This window comes from Vanessa cardui, chromosome 12, assembly GCF_905220365.1.
Source record: "Vanessa cardui chromosome 12, ilVanCard2.1, whole genome shotgun sequence".
NCBI lineage: Eukaryota > Metazoa > Arthropoda > Insecta > Lepidoptera > Nymphalidae > Vanessa > Vanessa cardui.
The window spans coordinates 993,601-1,006,514 of record NC_061134.1 but is presented as its reverse complement, the minus strand read 5'-3'; the positions used below and the strand labels follow the sequence as shown (position 1 = coordinate 1,006,514).

Here is a 12,914-nt window from a genome sequence, read left to right as displayed (position 1 = left end):
ATTTAACGGAAACAATACAGAAATTAACTCCAGTATAATATAGAAACAAAAAGTATTCCGTAAATATGCATCTGTTAAGATTACAATGATATACAAGAAATATATGTGTTGTTATGGGTACATGTATAAAAGCTGTCGGTGACTAAAATGAGTGTATTTTTTTAAATGTTGAAAAAGAGAAACTACTGAGTTTCTTACCGGTTCTTGTCGGTATAATAATTTCCGAACCGGTGGTAGCTTCACTTAATTGTTAAATGACGATTCAAAGGTGCTTGTAAAAGCCTACTTGAATAAAATTTATTTTGATTTGATTTGGTTGATGAATGATAAAGCGCTTGAGGAGTCTTAAACCCTAAAACTTCTCAAGCTGTCTGCTGCTGCTGTCAGCGTGATCGATCACGCGACCCGCAGCGTGTAGGCACGTGACCTGTCGCAGTTCTGTCCATGTTTTCAGGTTACACTGACGTGCAGACACTTTTCCTGGCCTGCTTCGCTACGCTTCTGCCACTTCTAACCGTTCTCTTTGCAACGCTTCTTGTCAGGTAAGAATATTAATGTAGTTTTAATACATCTTGATATATATTCTAGTAAATCGTCTTCGTAGTTTGACAATTTTAATTGCTATTGTTTATGATACTTTTTTTACGTAGAATATCATATCCATAAATGTACCAAAGACAAATATATAAACACCTTTTTTTTATTAATCTTTTATTCGGTTTACAAACAATTACTTCGTTAAAACATAATAAAAAAGAAAGTTAAAAAAGATAAGAGCTATCATTTAATTTTCGACTATAATACTTTTTACTCTAAACATTTTTGGGTTTCTTGTTCTTATCGATCGAATCCTCATTCCAAAATGGTGTTCGGAATCCAATTTAAACTTAAACAATGACGACCGAAGTGCTTGTTTGAGGGACGACTTGAATTGTATTTTGATTTCAATTATTGATTCATATAAGTGATTACAATTAACTTGGAAATTTTCATCATCTATTTTCTATATTATTCTATATTCACATTATAAAAAAGAGTAACTACTGAGTTTCTTGCCGGTTCTTCTCGGCAGAATCTACTCTCCGAACCGGTGGTAGCTTCACTTAATTGTTAATTGACGATTCAAAAGTGCTTGTAAAAGCCCACTTGAATAAAGTTTATTTTGATTTTGATGTTTTTTGAAATGTAAAAATACTTTTCTCTATCTGTCGCTCTTTTATTATCAAAACAATGAATCAAATTTGTAGAAATTTGGTATGAAGCAAACTTGAGCTACAAGGAAGGATATAGGCTACTTTTTGCCTAAAACATGACAACCAACACCCTAAAACGCAAGCAAAGCCACGGGTGACTACTAGTTGCTTATAAAAAGAAACACCATTTTAAAACGTCATATGCTATGTGATATGCATATACATTTTATTTAAATAGCCCATTAATATCAATCGAAGAAATCGTTCGTAATTGAACGGCACTCGCGCAAGTACGCTTTTCATTCGTTTATTCTTTTCGCTCGTTCATTTCGTTCGCTTATGTGAAATGAAATGACTATTTTACATATAAATCTTTAAATTATCTCCGAGCTTGTTTGTTGTTTGTATAATGAGGTTCGAAACTTTATTATTGATTGACCACTTAGATGTGCCGTTTAGATAATTTACAGCCTAATTTATAATAACGTAACGGCTATTTTACAATGACAATATATTAGATTAAATTACACAGATTTAATGTAGCATAACAAACAACAGCCTGTGAATTTCCCACTGCTGGTCTAAGACCTCCTCTCCCTCTGAAGAAAAGCTTTGGAACATATTTTACCACGCTGTTGCAATTCCAGTTGGTGGAATACACATGTGGCAGAATTTTTATGAAATTAGACACGTGCAGGTTTCCTCACGATATTTTCTTTACCGCCGAGCACGAGATGAATTATAAACATAAATTAAGCACATTAATTTTCAGTGGTGCTTGTTTGGGTTTGAACCCGCAATGTCGATTAAGACGCACGTGTTCTAACCACTGGGCCATCTCGGCACAGAATGTAATATAGCATGTTAGACAGTAATTGAATTACAAATATATCATGACAAATTACTTAATACATTATTTTTAAGTTAGTAAATTTAAGTCGAGCTAACTCCTCAATACTCCAGGGAGCTGGTATTTATATACATTCTTAATTTGATGGTGCAATCTCTGAAGTAAATGTCGATATATTAACACATTCGAGGTCTAATGTGCCTCGCATGTGTCTCCCTAGCGGTTGGGCTAAGAAAAACATAGATTTCTCTATCGTACGGAGGTCGTAACATCCATTAGATATATTGTAGGCAAGTGTTAAATATATTTATATGGTGCCTATTGGAAACAGAATACTATGGTGTACCTAAATTAAATTCGAGGTTTTATTAAAAAAAAATTAAATCGTGGAATTAGTACGAACTAATATGAAAGTATTTTTAAATGTTAAAAAAAATAACTACTGAGTTTCTTGCCGGTTCTTCTCGGTGGAATCTACTTTTCGAATCGGTGGTAGCTTCACTTAATATAGTTGTTAAATGACGATTCAAAACAGCTTGTAAAAGCCTACTTTAATAAAGTATATTTTGATTGATTTTGATTTTTTTGACAAAATTTCATTGAACAAACATAGCTCTGTGTAGTATTTTGTGATCCTTAACCTGAAAACAGGAATGAACAATGACCAATCAAGCATAACAACAAATATGTTCTCGCTTAATTGGAATCATCAATACTAAGTCAGCTAATGAGGCACAAAGCAACCTTGTGTGATATAAAATTCTATATAAAAGTCACTGTTACGTACGCATGACTGAATAATTAAATACTTTCGAAGTAATTATTAGTGTCCTAAAGGAAATTGTGTAACTCAATCAATTAGACAGCCCCATAAGGGTACATTGTACAGATACTGCCCCGTACTCAGTTCGGGCTGACATTGGACAAGGGCATACGGGTTTCGACCATCCCTTGAGAACGCTCTTACTCTCTATTGAAACATTTATTTTATCATTCACTCGCTGTGTCTTTTTATGTTGCGGTTTTTGATACATTTTATAAATGAAAAACCTTTTTTGTTTTAAGATGATTAAGTTAAAATACGGGAATATAAAAAGGTTGTGGGTTCAAACCTCAACAAGCACCATTGACTTATGAGATTAATTGAATTAAAATGAGACCAGCCAGAAATAGAGAAGGGGAGAAGTTACAAACTCTCTCAATAATGAGGGGATAACTTCTATTAAATGTTACTTTCACTTTTAATTGATTTGAGTTTATCTGCAGGGTTGCTTATACCCTTCTTGACATCAAATGTGAGCTTCTTAATGTGTCAACGTTATATAAATAATAAAGATCTAACAAAATTAAATTGATATTAAAATTAAATCTCGGTTTGACTCTTGAACTAATAATAATTATAATTAAAATTTATAGGAATTCTTATCAATTAAGAATATTACCATAATAAATTACATTTATTTTTAACTTTGCCGTTTCGTAAATTCAAATCGTTTATAAAAAATACAATGGTAAAAATGCATATTATTCGATAGGAGATTTTATAGATGATAAATTGCGTGGAGTTAATACCCGTTGACTTCCAAGCAGGATATATTAATTTATATAATTGTATTAACTAACTTGTCTTTGTATCTAATAAATGTTGAAAAAGAGTAACTACTGAGTTTCTTGCCGGTTCTTCTCGGTAGAATTTACTTTTCGCACCGGTGGTAGCTTTACTTAATTGTAAAATGACGATTCAAAAGTGCTTGTTAAAGCCTACTTGAATAAAGTTAATACTTATTCTTTGATTTGATTAAACAGTAACATACAAAAATTAAAAAATAAAATTTTTCATCGTGAATAAAATTCTTTAAACGATCAACTCAATTAGAGAGTTTAATTTCCATTTGGACTAAATATTTACCCCCAATGAAATTAGTTATTACTCAATGATTAAATATAATAAAAACCCCACGTGTTCATTTATATATCTTACATATAATAGTATGTACTTTATTAACAATATTAATAGTATATTAAGTGGATGTGAACAACCCTTTTAAATTGATCAATGGACGTATCTGTGTGATACTACCTTTATGCACCATCCATTATTGATGGTAAATCAAATTGCCGGAACAATATCTGTCAATCGGGCACATCCGGGGCGAACGTTCGACCGGTTTATTGAGTTACCCGGCTAGATGCGAAGTGAAAACGTTGCTTCTATCGACAATGTATTTTATGCATTTTTTACTTTAAGCAGTTACACTTGTCTATGCTTAAAGTTATGACAGATACCTTATATATTTCAGTTATCTATTCTGGCCTAAATAATATTCAATACAAGATTATATAGATGATAATAAAGAGACAAACTAATACTTCTTGACTTTCTGGCCAGATTTAGTAAAAACATATATAATTATTTATTAAACTAAGATGATTTTTGTATTTCTTAATGTTGAAAAGATATACTGAATTTACCCTGACCTGAGTAGAAACGGCGGAAGAAACTCAGCGGGTCTTTTTTTGTCAATTTCATTAATTACTTAGATTCAATTTGAAAAGAAATGAAAAGCTTAAACACCAAATGGTAGTTCTGGAAAATGAGGCTTAATATTTTGACTTTAATTCTCATTTCCCAAAAGTATAGTTTCGGTGCTTTAGCGATTCATCATTTCTAGTAACGATAGATTATGAAAACTGCACTAATTAATGTGAAACACCATTATATCTAAACTTTTATCTTTTATATACTTAGATTAATATTATTAATTACAACAGGATATCCGAAGAGATCACATTTCAATCAGTATTAGACGTAGTTGCGTTTTCATTAGAAGCGTGCATTCAATACAAATGTCTCAATGGTTAGCGAGTAAGATAAATTGCCTGGATTATATCTGATAGTCTATCAACCGTTATCCGGTTACACGACGACCGGCTTATTCATTGGACCAATCCGTGAAACCACTATTTGTTGGTGCGTGGTTCACAGCGTTGATGTAACTGAAGTCAGCATCATATATTACTACATATGATGCTGGGCATACTTTTTTTGGTATTTTTTTTTTATTGGTATTAAATTGCTATTCTTTACTGCTAGGTAGAGTTATGTAGAACCTTAAATATCATAAGATTAATATTTAACCTGTCAATTTCATGCTGGTGTTGAGAATTTTTTGACCTGAAAATCCAATAATTATTTATTGATCAACTCCGGGTTTGAATCAACGATATGTGCGAGTCATTTGACCAAAACAGCGGGTTTCACCTTATAATATTAACCTTATAAATTGTTGTATTTAAAAGTATTTGCTTAAAGAATAAATAAAGTTATGTATTTTGTGCGTAAATAATTACGCCACTCGTTAAAATTTTAAGTTCGAATTAGAGGTTCGATTACACATAATTGATTTAAGGAGAGCCGAGATGGCCCGGTGGTTAAAACGTGTGCATATTAACGGATAATTGCGAGTTCAAATCCAGGCAAACACCACTGAATATTCATGTGCTCAATTTGTATGATATAATTCAACTCGTGCTCAGTGTTGAAAGAAAACATTGTGAGGAAACCTGCATGTGACAAATTTCATAGAAATTCTGCCACATGTGTATGCCACCAACCTGCATTGGAACAGCGTGGTGGAATATATTCCACAAACAAAATTCTGCCACATATGAATCCAAGCCGCTATTGATCTTTACCCCAAAAGGAGAGGAGGCCTTTTTCAGTAGTCGGAAATATACAGACTGTTACTATTATATTTAATATAAACGCATTCAGAACATCTACACATTTTTTTTAAAGATATCCGTTTTCAAAAACAACGATTATGTTTCCGTGTAGGAAATGAAATTATAACGCCGCAGCGATTAGCCGGGACGCATCCGTCCGTCCCGGAGCTTTAGCTAATCACAATTCTACGTGACAGCTATGTATTTTCATGGTAATAAATAACGTTCAATACGTGATATCGTATTTTGCGTCAAACTGCACATAAATACAGCGGAACAAAATCTTAAAATGTTAATTGCGGGTTCAAATCCAGGCAAGTACCAGTGAATATTCATGTCTTTAATTTGTGTTAACAATTCATCTCATGATCGGCGACGAAGAAAACATCGTGAGAAAATTTGCATGCGTCTAATTTCATATAAATTCTGCCACATGTGTATTCCACCAACCCGCACTAGCCCAGCAGTGGGAAATTTACAGGTTGTTGTTGTTAATTTAAATAATAATAAATAAATATTAGACAATATCACATATCACCACCACAAACATCCTGACCCAAGAGAACATAAAGAACTAATAAACTTTTTATACACCGACTCGGCCGGAAATCGTACACGGGACCTTCAAAGTCGTTATTATAAATATTCTTAAATAACTAAGGCTGAGAATTATATTTGAGTTTCGTATCTGATCCATCATTCCTTTAAGTATTTACGTCGCGTGTGATATCGAATTATGAATCGTTTTCACTGGAGGTAAATTGTTACGTCATATGCATGTGACTTCGAAATTGACAACCTTTTTGAACGACGCTTCTTCGCTAATAAATCCAGTTAGTAAGCAAAGCAATATACTCCTAAAAATAATGATGTACTAATATTTTACCCTTAATTACAATATACACACACCGCCGCTATTATGCCATCAGCATTGGCAAATAAGATGCCCTTTGTGCCTGTAATAAACGTGAGTGACGCACTCGCCCTTCAAACCGGAACACAGACATTTTAACCCTACACGAGAAAGCTTAATTAACCCCAAAATTCGCACAAACATCGGGTACTTCACTCACCAATGTCACATTTTATATAATCAGAACAGTACATTTAAATGTCGAAGGATAAAAGAACCATAAAAGATAAGAAATTACTATGATTGTATCTCGTTGTATACGTTATTAATGTACCTTACAGTTACTAGATGGCGTTGTATCAAATTATAGAAATTTCTACATCGCGATGGCAACATTTCGCAAACTATAGTATATATAATACGAATAACGATGAGGACGATTGCTTCACCATCGCAAACGAGCTATTTGTTGGGAAAACCACCACACCACACTACAGTCACAGCGTTTCCGCCGGCGGGAACTAGGACCCAGACTAGCGACGTCTGTAAATTCTTTCAGTGCTTAGAATCACACCCCACTGAGACAGACTTCGTTCTGAGCCGAGAGGCTATCTCATGGGAGACACCCTCAGGAGTTACGTTAATCCCGAGCCCAGTTCTCAAACTTCAGGGCTGAGTTTATTAGTACACACACACAGCAAACGTCCGGTGACGCTGTACAGGCCAGTAGGGGCAACAGCACAACTTCACACAGAAAAAAAAATCGATTAAACATGGTAATCATTGACACATATTAATTTTACTGTTAAACGACAGTGTCGTGAAGCATCCTTAGAATCGAATGACCTAAGTTGTTCACTTGTAATGCTAGGTACGTATCCTACATCAGATCAGGAGAAAATCATGATCATAATCACTAGCTCAGAAAAGGATATCGTATAAACATGCTTTGTACATAAGAAAGCCATCTCCGTTTGTCAATTTACACAAAAAATCCACAGCAGAGGTATTGATCCATTTATTTCGTACTAAGTGTATTCCGGTGTAAATTTATCAAATGACAGCGCACCAGGGGTGTGTAATTAAATCAATCGGAGTCAATCATATCCCATTCAACGATCATCGGTTCAACGGGACGAGAGAATTGTGTAAAGTGGCGAATTTTGTATCATATTTACGGAATAAGCCTTTGTATCGTAGCACTCGTATATCGCACAGTATGCAGGAGTTCAAATCCGGAAAACACCTGAGTCTTCACGCATTTAATATGTGTTTATCTTTGTACGTGAAAATTAAGAACACACACATACACATGCATGCGTATTAGTAATATGTACACATTATACATAAAGTTATTTAACACGTTATTTTGGCATATAACTGCTCTCATCATCTATTTCTCTTATTAGGTCGGAGGGAAAGTTCTATCGTTTTTTAAACTATTATTTATATTTATATTAAAGCTATTTAGGAGAATATTAAGAAGAAAAGAAAAGAAAAAATTATACTGGATGCTAGGGACATCATCAGTCACAGATCCAAAATCAAGTATCCATCAATGAAAAATACTGTTGTTTGTGATGGGACAGAGTTTACAGTTAACCTGAGAGATGGCAACAAGTTTTAACTAATAACGGAGTGTAAAACATTGATTAAACACATATTGTTACATTTGTATTCAAATATTTTCTTTAAAACACGACAGTATTTTGACCTATTTTAATTACTATAACTTCTTTTCTCTTCGTTTTAATTAAACACAATAATTTAAACCTATAATAGCTTCGGTTGGGATGTCACTGACCCCTAAGATAAGAACTTTAGGCTATGTCTCTGTACTCTTTATCTCAACGGTAAAATTATAATAAACTACATATTCGAAGACGAAGAAAAACATAATGAGGAATCTGCTGGATATGTTGTACGGAATTTTCTTTAGTTTCAAATTTAACAATTTTCATTTCTCAAAGTTACTAGCCTGATATATTAGTAGATATAATATATTCATAAAAAAATGAAAATAATTCGCGCAAAAAGCCTTTTACAGAGTTTTAAATTGAACTCTGGCCTTTCTTGTGTACATTGTAAAAGTTTACCGAATATATCTTCCAAGTTATTCAAGTTTCCTTTTAATAAATTTAAATCTCATAATCAAAAAAATTACAATACAATACTTAGGTGATAAAAAAGCGAAAGAGTTTTTGAATTCTTTAATATATAATATTTAAGACTTTTCTTTATATTGTACATATGAATTATTAACAGTAGTCCTTTTTATACTTATTATACAAGTAAAAAATATATTCTATGTACAGTACAAATCATAACCATGTCGAATGTTATTGCTAACATCTTAGCGGTATGTTCCATAGGAATCGCAATTTCAATCCTCTGGGAAACAATGAACCAGCCCTCCTGTCGCCAGTTGAGGCAACAATAAATAAGATATATCAATTTAATTATACATCTCCATTGGAAATTAAGTGTACCCTATATTTCCAGCCGGTAGATTCACACAAAATTTAATCCTATTTGTAATTAATAAAATATTTTGTTGAATGATTTGGTATAATATAGTATACTGTTTGCTCATTGGTCGAAATTAAACGGTAATATTATTGAAATTTTAAGGAAAATATGAATTTCCATTTCTTTTTATTGTTGGCAATAAAGTTCGTCAATAGCTGTCAAACAAAAAAAAAAAGAAGAAATTAGGTTGACAGATAATAAAATGTACTAAGTTGCTTTCTTTTTTATTATTTACTAGCGACACGCCCCGGCTTCGCAGGTGTGCAATACTGATGCTAAATATACAACAGAATTTGTTTATTTACGACATCATATTAGAAACTTCTAAAATTATCAGTGCTTCTTTACTATATTGTCCATGTATTTATATACAAAAACCTTCCTATCTAATCACTATCTATTTAAAGAAACCGTATCAAAATCCGTTGCGTAGTTTTGAAACTTACATGTCCCTTACATAGGGATAGAGAAAGCGAATTTATTTTATACTATGTAGTGATGAATACTAGTCTGACATGGGTTGAAATTTGAATATCATTAATTATCACTATCATTCATCGTGATATTGACACGAAAGATAGGAAAAGGCCCAACTCGATGATAACCCGACAATAATATAATAAAAAAAAACAAATGTCAAAAAAGCGCCATTGATTCTTAACTTTCACACGACGTTTGTTGTGTCTGGTAGTATGAAGGTTAACGACGCACACATGTTCATAATATGCGCTAAAAGCATGCTAATGTCAATAGTGATATTTTTTATTATATTACGAAATAGCGACCTGCCCCGGTTTTGCACGGGTACAAAGAAGTCACTTCAGAAAACCTCTAAAATTATCAGTATTTTTCTACTATATTTTACATGTATTACAATAATATAAACTTTTCTCTTGAATCATTATGTAACTTTAAAGATCATACATAGGGACGTAAGCGATTTTGCTTTATACTATGTAATTATGATGCATAAAACACAGAAAGCTTTTACTCTTTCTTCATACCTTTAATTGTGCCAAATATCACACACCTCCGCGTGATATTCTTAAAAAGGGGAACATAGTTATTTCTCACTCATTAATATAGTCAAAAAGTCATATAAGAAAATTATATGCTATATATTATATGTAGTGTATTATATATGTATTTGATATAACTGTATTGTTCTTAATATAAAATTAATCGTGGGTATTTAGATATTATAGCATATAACATATTATAGTTCACGGTTGAATAAAAAGGGCCCTTGCGTAATAGTTGTGGATTTCCAATTCAGAGACCACAGTCAAAGGTTCCATTGTGACCTTCGGCTTTGTGTGATCTGCAACGATTCCCTGCGGAACAGTTTCATTTTTACGTGACTCTGTTAAGTGCGAAATCTTGTATTTGAAGCGTGAAATACCTTCATTTCGAAACTCTTTGAACTTGTATATATTCATAATGAAGTTTTACTTGACGATAGGCTTTTCAGTGTAATATAAAATACAATTAAAATTGTTTTAATTATATTTTTTGAAAATTGACGGTTTGCTACTACTACTACTACTACTACAAATCAAATCAAAATATACTTTATTCAAGTGGGCTTTTACGACGTACGACTAGTACTTTTGAATCGTCATTTAACAATTAAGTGAAGCTACCACCGGTTGGAAAGTAGATTCTATCGAGAAGAAACCGGCAAGAAACTCAGTAGTTACTCTTTTTCAACATTTAAAAAAAATACAGTCAAACAGATATGCCACCAGTATATTTATAGGAAATACTTTACGTACAATGTTCACAGCATCTTGGATCATATGTTAGACTAGCTACCCGCCCCAGCTTCGTACGGGTACTTGATATAATATATCGTTACATTATTCCCAATTAAATCAATTCCATATAAATTGTAGCCTATGATTATTCTGATGTATAACATACATAAATGTAAAATTTCATCTAAATCCGTTGAGAAGTTTTTTCGTGAAAGAGAACATACAAACATACATACATAAAGTAATAGCCTGTAAATTTCCCACTGCTGGGATAATAACTGTTTGGAACATATTCCACCACGCTGTTCCAATGCGGGTTGGTGGAATGCACATGTGGCAGAATTTCTATGAAATTTGTCACATGCAGGTTTCCTCACGACGTTTTCCTTCACCGCTGAGCACGAGATGAATTATAAAGACAAATTAAGCAGACGAAACAGCGGTGCTTGCCTGGGTTTGAACCCGCAATCATCGGTTAAGATGCACGCGTTCTAACCACTGAGCCATCTCGACTCAATAGCTGAGTCGCAAGCTGATACATACATTCATCCTCACAAACTTTGCCATTTAAAATATTAGTAGGACTAGTAGGAAGTAGGATTATAAATGTATGAGAAGTGGATTAAAAAAAGACTAATAAAGGAACCTAGATTAGTAGATTTAGACGACCTTTAAATTATGGACTAAAAGGTAACTTTATTAAATATTTTAAACATTTCTTTAAAATAAAGTTATACTTTTAAAGCAATTTCAAATATGTAACACTTCACGTTGTTTCAAGTTAGAGTTAATAAAGTAGACTTATAATAATATCCATTAAACAAATCTAGTATAACTTAAAACGTTTTCACAAACTAAAAGGAAATTTGTTATATGAACGGCCTTCAACGCTTATCAGCTTAGTCCCACGTCGGGCGCCAATATCTTGACCCTTTCTAGAACTCAAATTTATTTTCCTCTTTGCTATATTCGGCGTGGATTGGATCGAGTTCAATGAATGGGACGGTTTATTAGATGAATAAATTGGATAAGTTAAGATTTCATGTTGAGATTCGGGTAAACATCTATAAATTGATAACTTTATTTACTTTTTATTTTAAAATCGACGTGAAGTAACATATCAATAGTAAAGTAAACAAGCTGTTAAAGAAGTTTTGTGTATAGACTGTTATTTATGACTTAATAGATTCAATCATGTCCAGGACAAAAAGAAATAACATCAGACTATTTCAAATAATAAACAATTATGTAAATATATTATTTATACTTATGTATAAAAACAGATTTGTTGTTCATCAGTATGCCTGCACTTGAGTATACTTTTAGTAAATGTGATATGATTTTTAGAATCAATATGATAGCTTTTTAAAAAACATTGGCAACTGCCTTAAATTTTTTTAATATTTTTGGTTAAGTACTGATAAGAAGTAAAAATTTTTTTTTTCTTTGATTGTATGAGACTATTAACACACGCAAACCTTGTTTGAAGTTCCACCAAGAATAATTGTAAATCCACAAAATTTTGACACATGTGTATCCAGTAAGTTATATTGGAGTAGCACGGTCTGTGGGGCCAACCTTGTCCTCAAGATAACTCGAACCTTTTGCCCTCTTGTAGAGAGGAAATTTACATAAAGATACTTACGGAGCGATAGGTAAAATATGGCTTTAATAATAGCCTCCTTTCAAAGTATATCAGTATTAACATGCAGCCCGAAATAAATAGAGTCAAAATGGTATATAAATTTTCCAAAAGTATATAAAAATATTGCTAAAGGCTATAATACTTGATTACTAAACTTCTAAAGATACATAATAAAAACAAACATAAACAAAGTAGCAACGCGGAATCCAAGCCTACAGTGATCAATAAGCTATATAAGAATAATAATATATACTTACTAAAGAAAAAAAATACATTGGCAAAGATAACTAATTATTCAGTATAAGATTTTATTGGAAGAAAAAGCGTGTAGTTAATACTCGTTGACTTCCAGGCAGGATGT

The 12,914-nt window shown here is 32.5% G+C and overlaps 1 protein-coding gene across 3 annotated transcripts in view; it reads left to right on the top strand.

Moving 5' to 3' along the window:
* Positions 1–12,914, top strand: part of LOC124534438 — an 80,033-nt gene that overhangs the window by 38,265 nt on the left and 28,854 nt on the right. For 2 of the 3 annotated variants that reach the window (XM_047110316.1, XM_047110314.1), the window contains exon 3: positions 437–542. In XM_047110316.1, coding sequence (XP_046966272.1) covers positions 437–542 — 106 coding nt within the window. The remainder of the gene's footprint in view (positions 1–436; positions 543–12,914) is intronic. The other variant, XM_047110315.1, reaches the window with a different exon arrangement.